General features: G+C 39.9%; 1 protein-coding gene across 9 annotated transcripts in view; it reads right to left on the bottom strand.

Moving 5' to 3' along the window:
• The window catches only part of cald1a (caldesmon 1a), a 96,683-nt gene that overhangs the window by 56,005 nt on the left and 15,016 nt on the right, over positions 1 to 25,662 (bottom strand). For 7 of the 9 annotated variants that reach the window (XR_008600201.1, XM_055006474.1, XM_055006476.1 and 4 more), the window contains exons 1-2: positions 4,734 to 4,890; positions 2,244 to 2,329 (exon numbers count right to left, since the gene is read on the bottom strand). Coding sequence is in view for 8 of the 9 variants with exons in the window: in XM_055006474.1 (XP_054862449.1) it covers positions 2,244 to 2,320 (77 nt within the window). In the remaining variant the exon portion in view is untranslated. Of the gene's footprint in view, positions 1 to 2,243; positions 2,330 to 4,733; positions 4,891 to 25,662 lie in introns of those variants that run through there. The other 2 variants (XM_055006480.1, XM_055006475.1) reach the window with 2 other exon arrangements.

Genomic DNA, 25,662 nt, shown 5'->3' with positions numbered 1-25,662 from the left:
TTGTTTCAATATATTGGCAGAAATGCAAACAATGTAGAGATGTAATCTTTTATCAATAACAGGAGCGGCGCATCGCCTGCCAGCTGAAATTATTGCAGCTCGGACCAAATAAACAGTCGCGAACAAACTCCCGCCGAGACGAAAATGTAAATGTCGAAGGCGCTCGCAACTCTTTCCTCTTTTTTTGCTCCGTTACTCTTTCCTCATCTCCTCCCTGTCGCCACTTCCTCGTAATAATGATAATCGCTTAATTCTACAGGTCTCTATTAAAAATTTGCACGAGCCAGATTATGTAAAAAAACCTAAAAATTCTGTGCTCCTGAACACAACCAGAAAGTTATTACTGACTCGGCTATGACCAACAGCCACGTGTCAGAAATTCGGGAACTTTTCTCCTGCATTGGGTTGAACTGCAGGCAGTGTAGATAGGGATGGCTTGCTGTGATTAAAACAGCTATAATATTTCCCACGTTTTTTCAGTAGTACAAATCGTGATTCCAAATTTGTTTTAATTTTTGTAAAATAAGTGATCACAAAAAAATTCGTTTTTTTTTTTTTTTTAATTGCAGAAAAATTCTAATTTTGGTTTTCTTCTTTAAGAATACTGAATCAGTTAATGTAAAAAAAAAAAAAATTTAAAAAAAAAAAAAGCAAAAAAAAAAGCAGGAAGCCAGTATAGAATGAGCTTAATGCGATTAATAGCCACAAAAATTCAGGGACTCTGTGGCTGAATTGCAGTCTGTGTTCACACAGAGCAGATTGGAGAAAAGTATGGACGCAAATTAAAAAGTAGTAAGAAGTACAATATCTATCATATGTAGAGTCACTATATTTTTTTTTCCAGTATTGGTAACGTTGTAATGTTAGAAATGCTGATTCCATGTTTCTTTCTTTCTTTTTAAAACTAATAAATAACTTTTTCTTTTACATTTAATGATTTATGGATTTTGTGCTGTTTCCTCGGACTTCACAGTGAATAAACTGCACCCAGAAACTGGAATTCAGAGGGTTAAAAGACACACTTTTTCCAGCATTCACAAGCATGTATATGGCATTTTTGTACTGCACTTTTTTTGTACTGATCTACTCTTAAACATGCTTGTACCATATGTGATCTAAGATGAGCTATTAAGTGATAATATCAGAAATATACAAATGTCAGTGGGGCTCTATTCATTATATATTCTTAGCTATTCATATCATAGGTTCAGTGAGTTTGTATGGAGTACCACTCTGGCAGTAAACCATCCATACAGCATGTGCAGCCTGGTGGGCGCTCTGTTTTCTACATCTGGAAGAATAGGTTAACCCTGAAATTTATCACCCAATGCATCTCCGCTATTGTGGCCATTTTCCTATATACAAGAAAAGCTATTTTATCATCAGCAAATGGCCTTGTTCGTCTTGCGCTAAATGCTCCTCACGTATCCTTTGTGTCATAAAAAAGAATTATCAGAGCAAAATATCTATGTATTCGGCAGTGGTCAGACCTATGTCAGCTTATTTTCCATGAGTGATGGAGTAACTGGCTCTAACAAAAGGCTTCTCCGAGGCAGATGACCTTGGCCGCTATCTGCATCCACATCAACCTCATCCTTTAATTGCGGGGGCTGCAGCACAGATGAAGAGACTTTTAGTGAATACGCTCTATCAAGTACTTCCCTGGCACACTATGTATCAAATTCTCACAATAAAATCCTCCTTTTTTTACTGCTATTTTTGATGACTGCACTTGGCGGGTTACCACTCAATCAGTTTGCCGAAATGAACTTTAGTTTAATCAGTTTCTTCCATTGAATCAAAGAGGGTTCACAAGGACATAGTATATGGGAGAGAAAATTGGAAAGCGGGAGGGAGGGAGGGAACAATTGAACATTAAAGGTCATCACATTGCTTATCAGATTTCTTATCAGCCTAGTTTTTCTTCCTCCCTGCTTTGGGGAAGCCAATATTCGCTGAGTGAGGTTTTAAAGAGCTCCTTCCTCTTCCAACTTGGTGCGAGCTGAAGAGGAGGTTCGCTGTGCATCGACAACCTGAGCTTCACTACACAACACGAGCTGTACACTTTCAGCAGCCTCAGTGTTAAAATCTTAAACGACAGCAGCTCCTCTGGACCGCAGGTTCTTTAAACCACTGCTAAGGACCGACTCTTTAAACACTTTCTGCTTTACAAGAGAATTAGGTGGAAAATCCTGGAGTGCTAATCTGCGAATGTGAATCAAAGGCAAGCGAGCGAGTCTCACCGTTCGGCCTCCAGGCGCATCTCCTCCCGCTTCTGCCTCCTCAGCTCCCGGCGCCGCTCAAAGTCCATTTCCTCCATGGTTGTGCCCTGCGGGTTGACATCATCAAACACAGACATGTTTAATTTACCCAAGGAGACAGCAAAAAGGAAATGCGTTCATTTAAATGTCCTCAGAGAGCAGAACTACAGCTTCAGTAGCCTTCGTTTTCTGATCTCTGATTATCAAAATGGTGTATTATTATTTCTGTAAAGTATTATTTGGTGCCATGGCTCTTTAATGTATTTACATTCCTGAATTATCTCTCTGTGTAGCACTTTTATTGTTAGTGGCAGATTCATATTACGTTTACATACAGTGTTATCAAACCAGTGTTATCAATTCTAATCTCTTCGCCAATAACAACCTCACTGTTTACTGTTCACTCCTTTTACACCATAGGAGAGACGGCTATATTCAGTTACTGTGAATGAAAACTGCTGTTTCACATCAAAAGCATTTATCTGGCAAAACATGGGGGCAAGGAATAGCTGAGTGGCTGCTCAGGGGACATTTGCTGTCAGATTTAATCGCTGTTAAACTGACTGTTACTATGATGATAGTCTCGCACAGTCAGACCATTCTCTAGCACCGACAGAGTGCTGTGTAGAATGGTCTGACTGCACCTCAGTATCATTCTGCTACAGGGGTTTTGGGTTTCTTTACACCAATCGCAATCATCTTGGCCAGAACATTTGCACACAGGGAGGTGAGCACTGTCAATAAAATGGCAGAAAACTACCAGGGCTGCTATATTTTGTGACCTAAACCTTCAGTAAAACGTGAAATTTTCATGTGCAAGGTTGCTACCTGGAAATTGTTGCTGCTGTGGTGAACGAATGACGGGTTTTTGAAAATAGAAGTAGTAAAACTACATGAAACAGCAGGCTTATACCTAAAGTCTACATCTGAGAAGAGTCACTACCATGATGAGCACAAGTGTTGCTAAAGAGATCTAGGTCTGGACCCGAATATCCGAATATTCGGTTATTGTGGTAATATGCAAATATAAATGCTGAGATCCGAATACTCGGAATACCCCCCAGCCCCGTCGTCACCACCACCAAGTAGCTGCCTTACTGTCAACAAGCGGACCTACCAACTCTGACGTCATGTTTCACTTTGCCTGTGTTTATAAATACATGACAAAATGCCAAAGACGGCGATATCCATGCTAACGCTAATGCTGTCAGACTCCGACGATGAGCACCCTGAGGAACCCATCCCCCCGTGGATAAGCTGAATATTCGGACATTCGTCATTAATTGGCCCCGAATATCCGGAGCCCAGAAATAGCTTTTCAGACCATCCCTAAACAAAATAGGACTGAAATCCTGAGCATTACAACTTTAACCCTGAGCTCCATAACCTGCTGGACAATGCACTTTTTACCAGCACTAGAACCTGTGAAAACAGATAGAATTGTATGATTTTTAACTTTCCGCCAATTCTTGAAACAATGTAGTGTGACTTTCAGTTTAGTTGGAAAAACAACCAAGTCTTGGCGCAAAATTGAGATATCTAACCAATATTACATCATTCAACACATGTCTATTCTATATTTTCAAAAAATACGTTTGTACAACCAGATTATGTGAAAAAAAAAGATTCTGTAAAAATTCTGAACTCCTCTCTTCGGCACATGTGAAGCCATGAATGAGTGAGTTGCGACCAACAATAAAAAGACTAAAATTCAGAGACTTTTCAGATGCACTGCAGGCAGTGTTTACACTGAGCAGACAAGAGACAAGTTGTATGTAAGTAGTAAAATATCTATAGTATCATACTGGTAACACCTGTGGGCACATGGAAAAATGTTGATTCAGGGTTTATTCAATTTTGTAACATGAATTAAAGAAAATTAACATTTATTTTTTTTTATGATTTAGTGTTATAATCGTGGTACTCTGCACATAGGAAATGACAGGATATGAGGTCTCTAAGACTAGCCATAGCAGTTAGTATGAAAATGTGACGAGCAAAAAATGCCTAGAAACTCCTTGGAGTTTAGAGGATTAAAGACAATTTATCTTTCTATGTGCACTAATGACCGGAAGTGTGTGGTCATATCCCTGTGTATACAAGCCCCAGTTAGGTGACATGGCTACAGTTTTTGTTGGAATATTGGGAAGTAAGACAAAAAAAAACAACACAGAAAGACAGAGGAAGGAGAAGTCAAGATAGGATGTTAACTCCATCAGTTAAGAGCGACTCTCACTAAAAACACCCCACTAGGGAACGTGACTGGCAGCACTGTGAGACCTGAGACCACCCAGGAGCTGCTGAGCCTCCCATCGTACATCTACGATCCCCGCTAAACTGCCACCAACGTCTACTGTATGCTGGAGCAGAGCGAACACAAGCTAACTGAGCAGCACGAGTGGAAAGCAACAAGTGACAATAAGATGCTTTAAATAAAGCGCATTACGGAGAAACAAAGGATGCCTGTCATACCTTGAATTAGCCCTTCAAACAGCGTGTTTTCCTTCACACCATACCAGCTTCTCACAATAACTTCTCCCTGCAAAGCCACAATGCAACAACTTCTAGTAACACTCTCCCACAGTCCGGCCTCAGCTGACAGAAAAGGCAAATGCTTGCTTCTTCCCCTCCCTGCTAGTCGTCCCTCCCTCCATCCCTCAGTGACCTCCTTCCTTTTTTTCCCTTTAGTCTCACCCCCTTTTTACCCTCCTTCCCTCCCTCCTGCGTCCTGTCTCCCTTTCTCTCCCTATCTCTGCTGCTAAGTTTTCCTGTGTTGTTTACCCACACGGCTAAACTTTGAGCTCCGCTTCCTGCATGTCGTTAGCGTGCTCCCTGCCTGCCTTTTCTCCCCTCTGCACACACAGGTTTACATGCACGCAAACATGGAGGTAAAAGCATTGATGTGCACACACACGGGAGACTTTCTAAAAGAAACCGTGGCTCCAAGGGATCCTCTTAACTCTCACCCTCCCTCCTGCATCTTCTCACCCAGTCTCCTCCCTCCCTTGCGAGTCTGCACAGTAAACACAGCCTTGATATTATGCCATGAAAGCACCTCCGCGACTCGGACAAGATACCCTAAATACCGCAAGAATCCTCCGGCTATATTTAGATGAACGTTTATAGTGTCGTTTGTGAAACGGCGGGGAGGGAAATGGCAATTGGATGTGGGGCTATTCATACAACTGTAATTAAGACGAAATGAGAGCAATAACTAAAACCGACAAGGCCTCCAAACATCACCAGTCTAATCACATACTTCCTAGAACCAGCGACGCCAAGGGAGACAAAGTTATTAGTAACGCAAGCATGGTAGCATGTAAATTTTGCGAGTTATTGTTGCAAATAATGCATGATTTATTCAGCTGAGAGGACTGTGTTTTCATTTGGTGTTTAGATTTGCACAGAAATGAGCCACAGATCCTTTTAAAAACAAGTCATTTACTCTTACAAAATTATCACTAGGTAAATTAAAATCCAACCGGCTCTCACAGAGTGGAATACATCTTTTAGAGATTTACATGAATAATAAACCTGAGATTGTGAGATGGTTCATGATGTATGAATGGGAGAGAAACTGCAGCATTGTGTTGCCGCTACATGGGGGAACACGGTGCTGAACACCAGCAGAAAGGGCGCTCAGTAAGACGTAGAAGTTGTGTACATCACTGAAGAGACCACCCACGCTTTGCAAAAGCTAACACTGGCAGAAGAGGAGAAAGATAGCATTCCTAAAAGTTGTGCAACCTGGCGTCACAAGTTTGTGACATTTTAAGACTTTTTACAAGTTCAGCCTGCCTGTGCCTGTCCACCGTCTTCTTCCTTCACCGCATCTGTCCATTTTTTCCACCGTTAATCTCCATCTAACTATCTATCTATCCCGCCCTCCCTTCTTGCTCTGTCTGTTTTTTCTTCCCTCCTCCCCCTCTTTCTCTTTCCCTGTCTGCCCCCACCTTCTACAATGGCTATAATGACACATTTACCAGTCAAATTACTACCTGTCGAGACTGCCAGACCCTGGCACAGAACCCAGTGTCTAAGTGCCAGCCTCCAGAAAAGCCTTAAAATCCAAGTTGATATTATCCTGACAGTCACTGGGATTACACCACCTTATAATGCCTCTATCTTCTCACGAAGTCTGGAGTTAAAAGCACCAAAACAATGGGCCCCTGTCGGCCAAATGAGGCACGGAGTAGATCAAGCAAAAAGTCTGGGAGTAAAGGCTGACGAAAAGTATGGGCCGGCAGCGCAGCGTCTATTTTTGGCTCTTGTGAAATGTTCCCAACGCTGGCATTGACTTCTGTCAGACGAGAAGACTGCAGCTTTTTGGTCAGATTTGTTGCTGCGATACTCGGAGCAAACCATCCCCTCGCAACCTTTAGACAAACACATTAATCTCCACGTTATGGTTATGGAGCTATGTGAGGAATGCTCCTATTTAACCTCTGATTTTAGTCGAGGGGACTTGAAAGAGCCTCCAAATTACTCACTCACATGCCAGTTAAACTCAACTCCTCTGTTGGATCTTTGTGCGTGCAGCAACTGTTTGGGTTGCTGAATAAAGGGAATTAATGTGAAGATAAACAAGTAAAAACTAGCTCAGTTATGCTCTTGCCTGCTGTGACTTTGGCAAATAAAGGAACAATGGTGACTTGTTACAGCTGGTGGCTACAAGGCTGAAACAGTCACAAATCAAATAGAATATTGTTCTAAAAACCTTTATGGCAGTGAAATAAAACCAAAACATGCTGACTTAACTTGTTACATAAATCAAACATGTAAGAATGTGACTTAATATTGCAATAAATTTGACTTTAATCCTGCATTGATCCCACAGTTAAGTAAACTTCTGTCAAACTACTGCAGTTTATAGCAGCACCGCAGGCCATTTTTCTTGCTCTGAAAGCAGTGCTAAATGTCTGAAGTATAGCGTGATAGCATGCTAATATTTGCTAATTAGCATAAAAACTACATTACATTAAATTATGCAAACTTAAAATCTGGTTCACAGCGCTTTTGACTTGAAATGAAAAGTTAAAGGTACAGTCAGCGGTTCAAATCAGATTATCTTTATTGAGGACTCTGTGAGTATCTTCTTTTAGTTCGGTAGTATTCAGTTGTGTAGTGCCCTGAAAAAAAATCCTGTGTTTCTACTAGGGATTCAAATTCAAAACAATTTCTTTAACCAACAGATGGCCACATTAATGATCAATAAATGATTAATCACTGAAATGAATGAGTAGACATTGTTTCATTTCTGCATAAAACTGCTTTGAACCACTGACACTTGATGTTAGCTGTAAAATTAGCCTGTTTACATTAGAAATTTGAAGAACAAACTACGTAAACTAAGGTTGCTTGACTTATAAAATAAATAGAAAAAAGAATGATTCATTTAAAATTCCAATTCAACAATCAGCCCGAGAAAATTCTAGTTTAGTGTTAGCATGAGCCTCAGGTAGCGAGCCAAAATGGACTACCGTCAGACACATTTTCAACACGACCGCCACAGTTAGCCAGTTAGCAGTTCGACAGCAGGGAGATGCACTCTTTCAAGGAACCTTTTGGGGTGCGTCGGCAAACACACCTGTAACTCCATTTCATTAAACAGTAGGAAGCTCCATCTGGTGGCTCAAACAGGTACTACAGTAAATCTACAATACATTCTCTGACATGCATGTCCCTTGTCTTCTGCTTTATCAGTTAATATATTTGTATTTAATGACATTATTAACAGCAATTAAGTTATTAACAGTTAACCACTAATATCCTTAGTTTGTACTAAGCAGCAACCTTCAGGGCTGGAAAATGAAGCCTACACAACAGTGCTACAACCTGCAGTTCCTCAAATGGCCACTTGAGGCTGACTTTAAGGGTGAGTCAATCCCCACAGAGCATAATGTTAAAATGCCCAACTTTACAGGAGACATAAAGATGCCTGGTACAAAGAACAGTTTTGATAACTTTCCTGTTCATGAGTTTCTGTACATGGGGTTACTTTTTATACAACATAAAATTTTCGTTAAAATGTTATTAAGGCTTAAAGTTGCTTAATTTAGGGAACAGTCACTTTGAATTGAGTGCCATCACAGGACAGTCCACAGTCTATAGACATTTGCATGACCTCTACCTCATAGCTCTCGATGAGCTTGGGGTTAGGAGTCACAAAAGAGCTAAAACTAAAACTGATCTTCAAATACTGCTGTACAGGAAACGGTTCATCCATCTTCATATACAATGGTTAATACACAACACTAGATTAGTAAATGGGAACCAAACAAATTGACGTGGATTGATTCGCGGAATACTGTTCTAGACAGTCTTTCCTGTTTGCACTTGTGCACATGGAGAAGGATGGTAAGTCTACTGATGCTAACTACCTAGATATGCTAACTAGCTAAATAACAACAATCTTTCACTTCAACAGTGGAAACACAAACCACAGTTTCTAGTAACTCCATCAGCCTATACAAGCTAAAAGAGCAGGAAGAGTGCATTATTACTGAGGTTGAGTTTACAGAAAAGGACATAAAAGCAAATACTGACCATCTACAGATACTGCAGCGCTCCTCTGGGACTCCTGAGGAACACACTGTTCTCTGGAGGGGTGAGGAGGAGCTATAATCTAGCAGTCACAGCCGTGCAGGTGTCCAGGTGAAGGGAAGGATTCCAACCCAGTGGAATGTAAGAGAAACATGGCACAACGCCAGGCCTTTCTCATCTTTGCGTCAGTGGAAGAAACTATTTTGTCCACCTGCCACAGTGTTTGGTATGCTGGAGAGCTCCCGAGCCACTTGGCTTTTCAGAGTACCAACTAGAGGAGACCATATAAATCATAAGATGTGAAATTGTTGCACAGCGATGATGCCCACTTGTCAGATACAAAACAATGTCAACTATCACTGAGAAAGTACAGAACAGGCGATATGTAATGGGCCGTGGAAGATGCAGAAAGTTTTCAGCAGCTGCAGGATTTCATGTATTTTGACATCAGCTGTCTTCATGGATCAATACTTAGTGAGCCAGACTTAAATTTTACGGTTTCCAGACAGAAGTTGCAGAGAATGAAAATACTTTGTCTCCACATTCTGACAAATTTGAAGCTTTTATTGTGGGGATGGTCTCCATCAAATACAGTCATGGTTCTGCCAGAGTAACCTGACACGTTACTCATCTTCTCTTTAGAACAGAAATGATGACTGCACAGCCTCTCGGTCTCCTTCAGAGTCACTTTAGTTTGAAGGTAGTCAGCAGTGGTTTGTCTTTTTTTTTATTATTTAGAGGGAACATTGAGACGTAATAAATATACAGAATGTGTTTTTCTTCTCAAAGAACTTCTGAGAAGATTGTGGGCATCGTTTGAATGCTTTTCCTAGCTTGCAGTGTCCTTTTTTTGTGTTTTTCTGGCACTTTTGATATGATTTTGTTCAAAAAAGCCTCTATGAGCTTTTGGACCAACAGCTGAGCCAGTTGAGAGTGTGCACATCCAAGACTTCTGCTGGCAACGCAGACTAACTTAGTGAATACAATACAATAATTTCATAATTTCACTGGTCTGTAAAATGTCTTATATACTTAAAACATATTTTCTACCACAAACAAAGTCAGTTTTTACTTTTTGCTATATCGATTCTTAAACCACATGAAGATTACTTTCTCAGAGCACAAAAGCATCAAATTTAATGCTGTTTCAATGCTAAGTCTATGGAAAAAAATACTAATACAGTGTGATCAGGAACTTCTTTGAACAAACAACAGCCCTGATTCACAACTGAAAAGTACTGTGTTGCAGTAATGCATAGAATTAGATGCTAACTTGACAAGAGATGAACATATTCGCTGAGTTGATGCTAACATGTTAGCATAGAAGCCCATTTGCCCTATTCAGTGAAACATTAACACGAATCTAATTAATGCTAATGTTGTGGCTAACTTTCAGGAAACACAGTTTGTCACATGCACCAAACAGAACAATTCCCATCACCGCATTTACAAAAGTTAAAATCTAAAATCTACTTTTCCAGTAAATACATAGAAAGTTTCCGCTGATCATTTATAATAGAGATGCGATTCTTTAACGATTGGGAAGAAAAAAAATGTTTCTGATTGGAGCTAAATTCACTGGAATGATGGCTATGAGCTAATATGTAGCATGATATTCATAGCTAGCTTGATAGATATATAAGACATGCAAGACAGTTGTGCTTCTTTATATCCCTAAATGTATAGATAAATTCATCATTGGGGAATATTACGCTAATCAAAACAGCATAAAGGACATGAAATACAAACTAGTTTGTTTCCAGCCGAGATACATAGTTAATGGTTCACACTTTTATACACACATTTATATAAGCAAATTATATGTTAAAAAAATAAAAAAATGACGTTGTTAAATCGGCATCAACCCAAAAAATCCAGTAACAGTTCAGCACTTGTTTGTACACAGACCAAATAAAAAGCAATGAGGAGATTTGTTCAGTTGCGATGGGAGGAAAAACAGACAAAGAGAACAGCGTGGTGGTCGAGTCTAAGCAGAGATATGGTGGTAGTGAATTTTGCCAAAGTAAGAATGATCATTTTATGGTTATTTTATCACACAGATAAAGCTTCTGCAGTAAAACAAGGAGGTGCAGAGGAGATGAAGAGGGAGATACTGCATGCCTGTAGGTAGTGCACACTAACAGCTGTTTTGGGTGAGGCTCTGGGGACAGTTTGAGTTGGGTAAACCTAACGTTTTCTGCAGGGGTAAGGAGTCTCCTGAGACCAGTCTGACAGGCCTGTTAAAATACGCTCAGCCTCCGTGTGTGAGGGTGTGTGCGCATAATGATAAACAGTATTTAACAAACAAGATTTACATGTGTTTGCTGTGCGGAGAGTGTCTGCAGATGTGTACAGAGGTGGTATATGTGAGTGATTGCTTTTTTTCCTGCGTGCGCTTTCGATGAGAATCAAATGCTTTCACAACTGCGAATACACGAGGCCACCGCGAGTACGCCGAGCTGTGTGTGTTTACGGTAGGATGAATGTGTGTACATGTGTGATATCAATCACCACCTACAGTGCTGTGTTTGGAAAGCTGGCCTTGTGGTTGTGGCTTTCTGGGCTGTGTGTCTCCTCTTGCACGTCCAGGCCGAGGCAACATTAACACGTTTACAGTCCCAGGATGCAGAGCGGCTGTGGATGAGCGTTCATAAATTCAGCTGGAGGTTCGCTGGCACACGGAGGCCAGGAATTTTTCTTTCTTTCCATCTCGGCTTCATCTGTCATCTAGAGTGTCTCTTTGTCTGCCTGTCCTTCAGAGCCTGACCGATACACTGGTGAGGTGATATCACTGGCTGATAACATGTGATAGGGCTGTCGTTTGTTACTCAAAATTACACATTAAATCTGTAAAGGTCTTTTGATTGCAAAATTTAGATTGCAAAAGCACACTCCATTGAAGTAAACTGTGCTATTAACACTCTTTTTCCTGTCGCTTTTGGGTTCAAATCATAGTAAATTGTGGACAAAGATAAGACAGCTTCTTAACCCTCGTATTGTCCTGCGGGTCAAAATTGACCCGTTTTAAAGTTTGAAAATGTGGGGGAAAAAATGTATTTTCACAGTGAAACTTCTGATGTCCACATTTTCAACATTTTTGTGAAATCTTTAAGATTTTTTGGTGGAAAAAAAAGAACTGTTAAAAATGTTTTTTTTAAGAACATTCACAAAAAAATGAACCAAAATCCAGCGGAATTCGCTGGATTTTGGTTCATTCTTATGTGAATGTTCTTAAAGAAAACACTAGAAGTTTTACTGATATATATGTAATCACTTCAGATATTTTTAGGATTTTTTTGGAAGACTTTAACTAATTTTTCTGAAAATATTCAAAAGAAATTTCTTGCCAAATTTGGGGGATTTTTTTTTTTTTTTTTTTTTAAATAAAACTTCTAAGGGCAATTTTTAAGGAATTATTGGAATTTTCTTCCAGAAGGTTTTGCAAATTTTCAGAAATTTGGGGAATTATTATTTTTTTGCTTAATTTTTGGATTTTTTTTCAGACAAGGAAACAGTATTTTTTGGTGCCCGTAAATGAGGACAACTGTCAGGTGTTAGTGAGTGAGGCAGCAGAGGCACCACAAATGAACACAATTTTACAACATGGTTCAGGGTTTGGGTGTGTGTACTTACAAGAAATTATGTTTTAGCTGTACTTGCCATGAAAAAGTGACAGCCCTAATAAATATGTAACCAGAAAATACAACACAGAAATGCCAAAGATATGTAAGAAATAGTTACGCAAACAACTTTACTGGATGTTTACGACAAAGGCAAAGAGCCCAGGCTGGAACTGAACCCGAGCAGCTGCAGTAAATACATGTTGAGCTTTCAGGGGCGCTTTAGTGCGTATCTACATCTACAATAACCACATTTCAAGAACCTATGTTTGTTTATGTTAGATTATTTTGACTATTTTGTGTGATTTCATTAAACTCTCAAATGTAAACAGTCTGAGCCCCGAAGCAGTTTCTGGGCATTTTTTTACTCATTGTGGGCTCATTTTCACTACAATATAAAGTCCTGTGTCTCTATGGAAACAGCACAGCCATGACTAGGAGTAGAGAGAACTCAAATATTTCTTCTGCGCAGCATGGCACAGTTAGATTGCCGTTTGATTGTTTATTTTAACAAAAATCCCTGCTCCGCTTCGTGTAAACACAGCCTGCAGCTCAACCTAGCTCAGCCTAAAATTCCCTGAATGTTTGACATGTGATTGTTGGTCATAGCTCATTGTCTCGTGGCTTCCTAGAAGGGCTGGACCCAAATATCCGAATATTTGTTTGTTGTGGTGGCATCCGAATACTAATTTTGAGATCTGAATACTGGGTTCTCCCCCACCCCAACCCCTGCTGTATCACGTGGACCTACCAATTCTGACGTCACAATTCTCTTCGCCCGTGTTTGTAAACAGATGACAAAATGCCAGAGACGGAGATATCCATGCTAATGCTAATGCTGTCTGACTCCGACGTTGAACACCTCAGAAGCAAGATCAAAGTTTTCAAAAAATACTCTTAATTTTGGCAATATTTCGCAGCTGGAAGAAACAATTTTTAACCAGCTGCCTTGAATGGGTCTCCATAGACATGGACTTATCAAAGAGCACCCCAAGGTTTATGCTTATTGAAGCATGTGTACTATCTAGTACTGTTTTTTTCATTATTAAAAAGCTACTCCGAGTACGTTTTGTAGCAAAGAGGTTGGTTTTTTTTCAAATTTTTTTCTCTATCCTCCTTGTGTGACTGTCACTGTTTTGATGGTATCTCATGTGGAAATGCTTCATGACATGTTTGAAATCTATTAGAGTCAACACCGCAAACAAAGCTTGACTTTAAAAAATTATATCAGAAATCAAATCTCAATGCCTGTCAGAAAAATTGGAATTAGATATTTTTCCCCAAATCGTTCAGCCCTAGTATCAGCCTCAAAAATCTGGTATCTGTCAGCTGCACTGTCTTTACTGAGTTGTCTTCTTCTTCCTTCCTCTTTGGACTACAATGCAGCAGCTTCGCCAACAGCTGCAGACTATGTGTTCAGCTTTAATATGAAAAGACACAGGGTTAGTTGGCCATGAGTTACATATTCATTTTACGGGGTTTAATCATACCAAACATCCAGGCTTCTTTCCGTTATTTGTCTGTGTCTCTGCAACTGCATGCCACAGTGTGAATATCAACCACAATAGCCTCCGCTGTCAAAGCCGAGGTCTTCAGCTGTGACTATATATTCTAGGCAACATATGAGGTGGCCAACTGCATCAGGGCTCAGCTCAATCTCAATACCATCTGCTTTCCGCTCACACTCTATCTCCTCCAAAACAAATGTTTGAAAGAGCAGGGATTCTGCTCGAAATGAGGAAAAATTTAACCAAGCGAGAGCCAGCGGTATTCGTAGGCAAACTGGTGAAGCTAATGCGAAGTGAAAAGCGAAAAGCGATGACGTTTTTGAAGCCCGGGCAAGAAACGGGACCTCGGATGCTGCAGATGTATTGTCTTAGATGACTTAAGATTTGGTGATCAGACACAATCCTCCCTCAAATCGCAGCACAATCTCCTCCGTGCTGACTTTGGCTGTCGGATAGAAGACGAACCGTGCAGCGAGGGGGAAATTTCACATCAGTGTAAGGAAAAGACCTGAAGGTTAAAGATGTTAAGTTTCCATTCGGTGAAGAAAAAGGAGACTCCTGCATTCCCAGACAATGGTTCACATTCCATAACACCTCGCAGTGCCCTGTGAATCATACACACTGAGACAGACTGACTGAGGTTATCTGTTCGCACACACTCGGCCAAGAAAGTCTCAATGGAATACCTCGGATGCATAATACATTAGAGGGTGCTAGTAGGCTACAGTAAGCAGTGGTAGGATTAAACAAGGACTGAATTTATCACTGAATCCAAAGCTCAAATGCACAGCCAAACTAGCAAAGAAATGCCAAATGTTTCATGTGTCTAAAACCCGTGAAAACCTTGCATTTTCTTGTGTTCATTACTAAAAAGCGGTAATCAGATAAATAGTAAAAGTAAAAACAGAGGATGAAACATCCTTATTGTCTTTAAGGAAGTTTATCCTGCAAAACTGACTTTATATGCCAACAAGTGCTGATTCTAACGTAGGTAAACACTGATTAGTGCAGAAAAAATTGGGAGAAAAACACCAATGCAATAGCATTTTCTGTGAAAGGTTTTGCATTCACATAGGAGCTATTGCACAGAGAAGCTAACTGAGAAAAAAATGTAATCATTACAACTTATGACAATCAAATGTTGTTGTTTTTTACACTCTAAATCTCAAAACCGGTGGGCAGTTGTGAAAGTCATGTTACCTTTAAAAATTTCCAATATCACACCATTTATTGTGGGTGGCAACTACAAAAACGTTTAGCTTTCTGACCGTCTATAAACTATTCATCTGTGATGTGTCACTGTGTTCAGAAAAGAAAACTTCACTTTAAATATTTGGTTTAGAGAACTGCCATAAATAAACTGTTAACTCTAATCAGTTTCTGTAAAAAAGAAAAAAATCTACGCTTCTCAGTACAACTGAAAAGCCATTATTGACTGAGCTGGGACCAATAATCATGTGACAATAATTCAGAGACTTTTCAGCTGAACTGCAGGCCGTGTTAACACAAAGTATGGAAACTAAATGAAAATTCATTATTAATTAATTAGATATACATTATGTGAAGAGCTCCCCTAATCACCTGTGGACACTTGGAAAAATGTTGCACCTGTTGATTCCAGGTTTTTCCAATTTTTGGAGAAAAATGTAACTCCAATCTGTTTTCTTTTTTTCTCTCTACAATTTATGCAATTAAAACTGTCATAATGCACAAAAGACTTTTTTCTGGCAATGTTGCACTGTTTATTCTAGGTCTAAGACTTTATATTGCAGTGACAAAGGAGCCCACTAGTGAGCAAAAATGTGACAAGAGCAAAAAAGTTTTGAGTTTTTGAGGGCTGAGCAAGCTTTAAGCTAAGCTGCAGGTGAATTTCTGGTTAAACTTTAACCTGACTTTCAGCGGTTTCTCTCATGTTCACTCAGTTGTAGTTGAATCTTTCAAAAAAAAAGTGGTTTAGGTGGTTCGTTATTAACAGATGTGATCGTTTCCTGCTTTATCAGACCTTCCTGTATTAATGTCTCCTCTCCAGGTTCTGTTTATTAATGAGGCTAAAACTACTAAATATAAGACCCCAGTGAATTACAACTACTCTTAAAAGTACTCTAAGTCAGCTATACCCCTCCTGACACAGTCTTCCTTCCCTGTATTGCATGTTGTGATAAACTCGTGATAATAAATAACATTCGGTTATCTTTCAAACCGCCGAATCCCCTTTTGGACAGGAAGCTGCAGCTTGATACTTTCTAAATTCTTGTGTCGCCCTGATAAAAACAAATCACTCTCCATGTAGCATTCTTCAATCCTATGTTTTATTTTCCACTGTCAGCGAGATAACCTCCCTCAACCCTGAACACGCCATTATCTGCTGTATATTTAGACAATGACTCACTGCTCTTTTAATAATTTCTCCTCTCCTGGTCCAACACATGCATGGGATTTTTTGCACCGCTCATCACACTTCAGGCTGCATTAGATCTGCAGGTATTACGTCCTTTCCTTTTAGTGGAGAGACGGCTGAAAACACCTGCGCTTCAACAGAGACCGAGGGTGTGTTTATATGTCCTTAAACCTAATGCCTGGAGCAAAGTCACACTTAAATTGCAATAAAAATAGTGCCCCCACATGCCTTATCCATCATGCGAACCTCATAGCGCCATTCGAACTGCAAACACATCGTCTCTGTTCTTATTTTTTGAGGACATCCAACGAAATCCTACTTGAAGCATCTTAAATTTCACCACTGAAATGAGATGATAAATCCTTATTTGTCAGCTGCTGATCCAATTTACTAAATTAAATAACTGCCCAAGAGGAGTCAGTGCAGCAGTCGGCCAAAACAGACGGGTTATAAAACACTGTCTTTCTTTTAAATGTTGGTTTTAAGAGGGACATTTGCATTAGGAGCTGGATTCTTTCTGCCCGAATCATAAATAATACTGTAAAAAAGGCAACTTCTTTGTGAAACGGCAGCGAGAGCCAATATAATTCCTCTCTAGTCTTTGACTTTTAAAAGGCTCGTGTCCCTTTTAAAAGTGCACTTTCAGATGCTACACCCACAATCACGCAGAATTGGAGAAAAAGGCATTCCAAAAAGTACAAATCCCACACAAAATAGGGATGTTTGTACGGCATCAAAAGGCTACTGCTCACTGGCGGTGCTCCATATGACCAAATATGGAAGGAAAAAATGCTGCCTTTTCCCGTAACCAAACTGGGAAAAAGAGAAAAAAAAAAAAAAAAAGGGAAGGTTTTCTTGCATGCTGTGTGCGCAGTGAGATAGAGCTCTCACACTCACTATACAGTGGCCACAGAGTTGGCTGCCTCTCAAACAGCATGACTGATGGTGATGTTGGATCTGCCGTGACATCTCGCCCAACACCGTCGGGCAAACGCACAAACACGAACACCTGCACGACTCGGGAGTCATGAAAGAGAAGCACAGCGATCTTTTCACCGCGCTGACATTTCATTTTTTAAACACACACACACATAAGCTTTCTTCACTTTCACGTATGAGCTCTATAGCAGCTTTGAGTCTGGAAGGGAACATTCCTCTTGGTGAAAAAGCAGCCGTCTCCAAACGCCACTGCTCAAGTTAGAAACGGTTTGTTTATCTGGCCCCCACGTCGCTATGTGGAGTGACTCTGATATTCTCCTGCCACTGACTGTTGCAAAAAATTAAAAATTAAAAAAAAGTCGATGTCATTCCACAGGAAACTTATCGAATTATTTGGGAGTTATTTTTGGAACGTGTTAGTTGCCAGCGATGGACGAAAACTGCAGGAAAATGGGGGGAAAAAAAAAAAGAAACGTCTGCAGTCAGCACAGAACAAAGCCATAAATAAAGTGACTTGAGCTTTTGTTTTATGACACTGCTCAGCTCATTAAGTCAATTTAAAGGAGTAGTTTTACATTTTTAATAAGCTTTATTGTTTTGTTGCCAGGAGTTACATGAGAAGATGGATGCCACTCTCACGACTGCATGGTAAAATGAACATGAACTTCTTAAAGACTGCAAACAGGGATGCAGCTAGCTTGGCTAAGTCTGTTTGCATTAACTGTATAAAAACTAGTATGTTACATAATGGGAGGATAATGGTGAAATTAAATCTGTTACAATTAGATTATGTTCATTTGTGTTTTAGTCAAGTAAGATGAAAAGACTGGCATGACTCCCATATCGGTACGCTATGCTAAGCTGAGCTAAGCTAAAATTAATAGGCGATTTTTTTAGCATCGCATCAAGATTTGCGATTATGGCCCTTTAAACTAATTTACATAAATTTAAGTGTATTTCGAACGTATCTGTGACATCTTATTCACCTAAAATCCATCTGTTCTTACAGGCCAGAATCCCCTTTGCCCTCTAGTGGCTGTTTCAGAAATTAAACATTGCGTTATTTAAGACCACCTGCTATGATTAGCTTGAGGTCACCTGCAGTCGATCAAATACTACCTACCGAATCAAGCAAAGTTCCTTACATTGCAAAATATTTTTTATTCATTAATGTATAACTGGTGCAAATGGTAACTTGCAGTTCGCTAATGCTAACTCAAGAGATGAATATAGATCCTCTGCTGTAAACATTCTAGTGAAACTTTCTACTAAGTTTTCTATAATTTAGCTTTTGTAAAAGGAGCTGTTTGGTTTGAAGGGCATAACATATTAGCAGTAATTAGATCATTAATGTTATAATGTCGACGGGGAAGGGGTTTCAATGCTAACACATTAGCTTCCACTCAACTAGCAAACTGTGAACGTAGCAAGGTGATTTGCTAGCTAGGTAATGTAGCTAGCACTTACGATGGTTGTCACAGCAGAGGAAAAGATCTGGACATTACTTTCCAGCACTAAAAATGCATGAAATCTCTGAACATTTTTTGGTGGAAAAAGGGAACGCTAAAAATGTTTCTTAAGAACATTCACAAAAAAAAATCAACCAAATCCAGCGAATTTCGCTGGATTTTGGTTGACTTCGGTTGATTTTTTTGTGAATGTTCTTAAAGGCAATATTAGAAGTTTTACTGACATATGCGTAATCACTTTACATATTTTTAGGATTTTTTTGGAGATTTTTAGTTATTTTTTGAAAATATTTACAAGAATTTTCTTGCCAATTTTGGGGGATTTTTTTTTTTTTTTTTTAAAATAAAACTTTTAAGGGAGACTTTTCATCCTGAAGGTTTTGCAAATTTTCAGAAACTTGGGGAATTTTTTTGCTGAATTTTTGGATTTTTTTCAGACAAGAAAATATTTTTTGGTGCCTTTAAATGAGGACAACAGGAGGGTTAATAGATGACAGCAATAGCTCACTTCCAATTGCTCATCATCTTTAGCACCTACAATCCAAACTCCAACTACAGAAGTAACGAGCATACTCAGTGTAGCGCTAGGCATGTTTTGGCCTGTGCTAAAGTTTGCTAGCATATTAAATTTCTGGCATGGATTACGGGTTTGATTTTAGTTCTTTTACAGCACAGGAACAAACCCACCAGCATCCAACCTCTCTCATCTAACTTTTTTTTTTGCTTTCTACAGCTCTAAAAGCAAACAAGCAACAAGAAATCACTCAAACAGCAAGTTAGTTTGAAATATACAAAATTGAAAAGAGGTTCTACGTTGGTTGGTAATTTGTCATCCTGAGATTGATCTTGGCATTAAGCTTAGCATAAGTTTATGCCAGTGAAATGTCTCTCTCCAAGATCATAATGCTTTCTACGATGGACGTGTTTTGCTTTGCTGCCAAGCAATGAACAGGGGGGAGAAGTGTGATAAATAAGTCATTCTGGCTCTTTCCTCTCCTGTTTGCTCAGGGTCCAAGCAGTTTTAGTTTTCAGCACTGCAGGCCTCTTATGTAAGCATCTCCTTGAAAAAAAAAATTACATCAGATATTCTGGGGCAAATATCCAGAATGTCAAATAATCACAATAAATATGCACCGCTGCACTTGACATGCGATATTAACAGTCTGTTGTGTAATTCCACAAGGACATTACAGTCAGGCCTTTCATCTTTTTGTCACTCAGAATCAAATGCAATGGCAATATACATGCAACGAAGGGCCAGAACAGTATCAAAACCGGGCTGCAAGAGGATCAAACAAGGCAGGAATAAAAATGAAGAAATGCTGATTTTCCACATCATTTTCCTGTCAAAACAGAGCAGAGCTGTGATGAAGGACAACATCATGGAACCTATTAGTACCTCAGGGTGGCATTTTCAAGTCTATTTAATACGACTGTAAATAAATAATGACAGACAGATGCTGAATGAAGGCAAAGACAAAGGAGGCGACTCACTGCAATGTAAAAAAATCCCATCTTAGCAGGTCATTTACCGGTCTAGGATACCTATAGGAGTTCTTCTCTATTAAGCAAAAACACACGAGAACGTGTGACTTGTCATGAAATCCTTCCTCATCCCTCTTTCGTGTCCATTTGCAGGAGGAAAGCTGCCTCCCCTCGCTCCTTAAGGACAGCTCGTCTTGACACCTGCCTTCTGTCAGAGTAAATGAGGCCCGGGCAGGAGTCTGTGTCTCCTCAACAGGACATTAATCTGCTACTAGTGAGCTGACCAGGGAGACTAGAGGAACCAGAGTGCTGATGTATGGTGGGTTTTAGCCTCAGCGCCGCTACTGCCGACTCCACAGCTACAGTGGAGGAGGACGTTTTATCCAGCTGATGCCGACGAAGCAGTAACGAATGAAAAAAAGGGATAAAAGCAGGATGGAATAGCACAGAAATTACCTCTAGTAAGCAACTTTTCAGTTTCTGCCCACTCTGTCTGGCTGGCAAAGTTCTCAGGCGAGATCCTGAACTTGTACCATTTTAATAAGTCACTCTGGATATGCACCAAAGCTACAATATTAAAGTATACGTGATTAGCGTGAGCCACAGCAGCCCACAGTCTCTGGTGCAAGGGCAATAACATGACATGCTGGAAGAATTAAGTGGAACATAAAAATTTATTTCTCATAAAGCTTGAGAGGTTCCTTATGTGTTTCTGTAAGGATCTGCTGAACATTTGTGAGACACTTCCTATAAAAAAAAAAAAAAAAAAAAAAAAAAGCCACGGTTGGGTCACGGTGGACCATGTGGCCGGAGAGAAATTACACTTTGGTGAGAGAAGGACAGAAAATCGGAAGGATGACAAGAAAAAAAATGAGCATAAACAGCCCAAGTGATTTATGTGGCTGAGTCGGACCACGCCAGGAGAGAACGTCTTCCCATCATACCTTACATGGAAACATACATGAGGGCAGAGTGAGGCTAAAAAGCATGATGCAATGCCCCCACACACTGAGAGCCTGCTGAAAACATGACAGCTGAGCGAAAAACCCTGACACGAGTTTGCCTTTTTTGTGCATGTACCCCAGCCCTATCAGGAAAACACAAAGAAAATCACTTTAGCAGAGGACATATTTATTTAAATCACTCCAAAACGTCATAAATCTTTATCCTTCCTGCCTTGTTTTAACACACAAGTCGGTAAATCATGCGGCGGAATGGCAATCTTTTTTGAAGTGTGCTGCGAGGCTTTTCAAGGGTATTACATGACAAGGTATTTTTCAAAATAAAGGGCTGCATTCCTGGAGAGAGATAGGAGGAGATTAAGGGGCAGGCGGGGTGGCGGGCGAGCGAGATGACCTGACCGAGATCGTCTATTACTCACTCTGGATGTGGAGAGGTGGAGTGATCCCCCTGACACTGCTTTCAGCTCAGTTTTGCTGGAAAATCTGAAGGTTTCTCAACCCTCTGAACCCCCAAAAAACATGCCCGAGGGTTTGAAAGCCATCTTATCATTAAAAATCTGAGCTAGAAACTAAAAAAAAACAGATGGATAGTTGGATTTTTCCATTGGTACATGGACTACTCATCTGTGATGCACTGTTCTGACGACAAAAATAACCAAATGCACACTTTATTCTACGTCTCAGAAAAATTCACCAAAAAATTCAGCATTTGTTGTCACCAGATTGTCCAAAAAAAGAAAAATTCTGCACTTCTTGACTCAACTGTGAAGCCTGTAGTTATTTAGCTGTGGCCAACAGTCACATGACAAAAACTGAGGCATCTTTCATGTTGTGTTTACACAAATCAGATAGGAGAAGAGTATAGAAACATGTAAGTAATAAAATATCTTGGGGATATTGTGTCAACATTTTTCTTTGGCGATTTGGAAAAATGTTGCATATGCTGACTTTTTCGATTTTTGTAAAAATAAATAATCCTAAAAATTAATCCAACACTGTAAATACCCAATACTAAGCTCTGTCAATCAAGTATAATCACTTTATTCTACATGCCTCATTTAGAAATTCATTTAGAAGCCATTATTGGCTCAGCTGCGATGAAGAATCATGGGACAAAAATTCAGGAAAATTTAGGCTGAACTGGGTTGAACTGCAGGCTGTGTTTACACAGACCAGCTGTGAGACAAGTATGAAAACAAATGAAAAATGTAAGCAGTAAATTACCTCTAGCATGTAGTGCCACCATTTTTTCCAGTATTGCTAACACCTGTGGGCACTTGGAAAAAAGTCGTACATGTCGATTCTAGTTTACTCCAATTTTTCTAGGATAAAGAAATTCAACTTGAATTTTTCATGTTCTTTTCTTTTTTGTGTAGCGTTTTAACTGTTTCTATAGAGCTGCTGGACTTCATATTGCGGTGAAAAATGAGCCCACATGAGTAAAAATGTGACAAGGACCAAAAAAGAACATACTGGAAACTGCTTGGAGTTCAGAGGGACAGCACTGACAAGACACTGGGTATGACAATAGAGAATCTCACACTGGAGACAGATTGAGATGTTTTCTTTTAATTCTGTGCCTCTGGAAATTTACAAACGTATTTAGAGTGAATTGTTGTGGGGTAAAGCTGCTTAACACTGGATTCGTCCTCAGCCAGGTGTGGAGACTAAAAGATGTCTAAAGCAGAATACTCGCGAGACATTTGATAAATGGGCTCCAGTGGCCATGACAGTGACCAAGACAAGACGGCTTTCAGCAGGTTACTCTGCAAACTAATGTCTGCTTTCAAGGTGCACTTGGAAGTGGCTTAAAATGGATTTTTCTGGCCATTGGGGGACAAGCTGTAAACACATTTAACATATTCTCACCTTATCGAGCTGATGTGGCAGAGAAATAGCTTCCTGTTAACACCTCCAACAGACACACAGCAATATTAACATTCACATAAAAGACTGTTAATGTGAAATGTGACATTTTGGAGCCATGTTTTTGGCCAGCTGGTAAACTGCAAGGCTATATAATGTTAAGGATATTCTAAATCAAGCTATGATGTACGGATTATACTGTTCCTTGATACTCCCATGTAGGACGTGCGGCAATATAGCAGCAAAATTTATCATGATAAAGTCTCATTTCAGTCAAAACTAGTGATTAATGATCATTTCTTAATTACTCATTTTTAGGAAAGACCAGGGGGATAAAGGTATCATTTGATTTTAACTACCTGACTTTGACTTTAACCTTTTTATTCAAGTATATGGGAAATGATTTAGATGTTTTGTAACCAAATTTTGGGTTTTCCTTTGTGGTTTCACGTTGGTTTGTAGTTTATAATGCATTTAAGTGAAACTATTAAATACTCTATTGCACAATTTTCTTACTGCTATTTATTTAGCTTTCTTACTAATGGTTAAAGGTCAAGTTGTAGGTTTAGCCTTCAGCATTTTTATACTATTTTTATTGTATATTATGAATTTGTTGTATATGTTTAGTATTCATTTTATTGGTTACCTAAATTGTTTTTTATTACTTTACATCCAAAATAAGCCATATTGGTGGTGACATTTCCAGTATTCAATATTTGACTTTGAGCTCTATCAGTCCTGAGGTAAACATTTGTCTCTTCAGCTGCTAAATGCTGCACTGTTCAGGAGATTCATTGTCTTTCAGCTGGTTGATGCTCAGCTTTAAGACCTAACAAACACAGTGAAACAACATTTGCAAAACAGATTTGTTTTAATATTTTGAAACCTCCACAATCTGCATCAGCTTGTTGGCTTTTTGTTCCCTGTCTTTTGTGCATTGCAGCTTTACCACAAACAACTGTTAGTTGAAGAACACCATGAAACACTTGCATGTCGTGCCATGAGAATTTTAAATTCAGCAGAAAATAACAACTTTTAAGTCCATCTACGTGGCTGAATTGATTGCTAAACTTTAAGAATTTTGCAGTAATTCTTCTCTCAAAGCTGACACAATCAAGAGTGCAAGAGCACATGGAGCAGAATAGCTACAAGAACAAGAGGGATTTATAATAGAAAAACCCAGAGAACAGCTTTTAACAAAGGACTGCAGAGGTCAGCACAAAATTCAGCAAAGTAAACCAGTCCTAATCCCAGTCCACCTACACCAGCTGACAGATATGATGCCAGGAACTAGACACGTGGAGCTCTTTCATTCAGACACTGATGAAACTCCAGCAAATACGCTGCTGTGGGAAACTTGCCTCTGAGTGGTTTTCAGTGACAAACTTCCAGATATTAAAGCATTAGCATCGCTTTTGACTCAGCGGATGCACATTCTCTAAGTGACAGGGAGCTCACCTCTGCTTCCAAAGAATACATTCCTCTCCTCTCATACCTCAGATCCTTTCAGGGCTCTACAGGGCTGAAGTTCACAAGCTTCACCAGATCTCATTTTCGTGCATGGCTGTGCTGCCTGTTATTATTAGTGTGGCAGGCAGCCAGCTGGGATGGGTACATGTCTTCTGCTCCCTCCCTAAATCCCCCTTGAGGTGAAAGGCCCGAGCCCGGGTCTTAAGGCCTGGAACGTGCTCCACGCAAGTAAGCGTACGCAGAAGCCTCGAGCCACGCAAGACTAATTTCACGCGTTGCTGCGTTCCGTTGATTGTCACCAGAAAAATTCCGAAAGTGGCTGCAGCCCGAGTGTGGCGGCTAGGGTGGCTCCTAACAATTATGCCGACCAGTTTCACAAAGCTCTGCTGTAGCTTAACTTTGTCAACTGTTCATTCAGACAAGAAATCCGTGTGCATCCCCTGCGCAGAAGTCAGAGGTCGCATATCGCATCTGCTGTGTTTTCTTTTTTTACCACATTTTTCCATGGAGGCCATTTTTGTTGACAACTGCGGTCATGGAAACAATCTGATTAGCCTCAGCATGTCATTTTTCATTTGCTTTCTTACTTGTTTCGCATTTTCTGCACCTAAAGGTATACATTTACAGAAGATGAGGTATATCAACTTGTTCTGCAACTGTTTTCACCTTTTCTGTGGCCACCACTGCAAACCCAAGCAGGACAGAAGCAGACTTGAATTGCGTCCTTCAGGAGAGTTACCCCATGTCTGTCTCTGACTCCTCTCTTTCTGTGGTTATGTGACTTTGGGATCCATTGCCAGAAATTCCAGGAAACCCTAGAGCTTCATGAGACATAACAAAGCTCTCTCTCTTCCTCTGTCTTTGTCTCTTTCGTTGTCAATTACACTGTGTTTCTGTGTCTGCCCCAGCAGGGCTGGAAGCTCTGTAGCTCGTTCTCCCTGGGAGTTAAAAGCAATTTTATTCAAGTGGCTGATTGACTCATATCACACCACCATAAATGCCTGAGTTTCTTACTTATGAAGTCTGTGCTAATTCTAGACCACAGACTATTTAGACCATGGAAGACGCAATCATCATTGAATGCCATTAGCGTGATGTGGCATTTACCACTAAATTGAGGATAAAATTCAGCTTCAGAGGT

Source organism: Amphiprion ocellaris, chromosome 21, assembly GCF_022539595.1.
Source record: "Amphiprion ocellaris isolate individual 3 ecotype Okinawa chromosome 21, ASM2253959v1, whole genome shotgun sequence".
Lineage (NCBI taxonomy): Eukaryota > Metazoa > Chordata > Actinopteri > Pomacentridae > Amphiprion > Amphiprion ocellaris.
The sequence above is the reverse complement of the archived record's forward strand: the minus strand, read 5'-3'. Positions and strand labels throughout refer to the sequence as shown.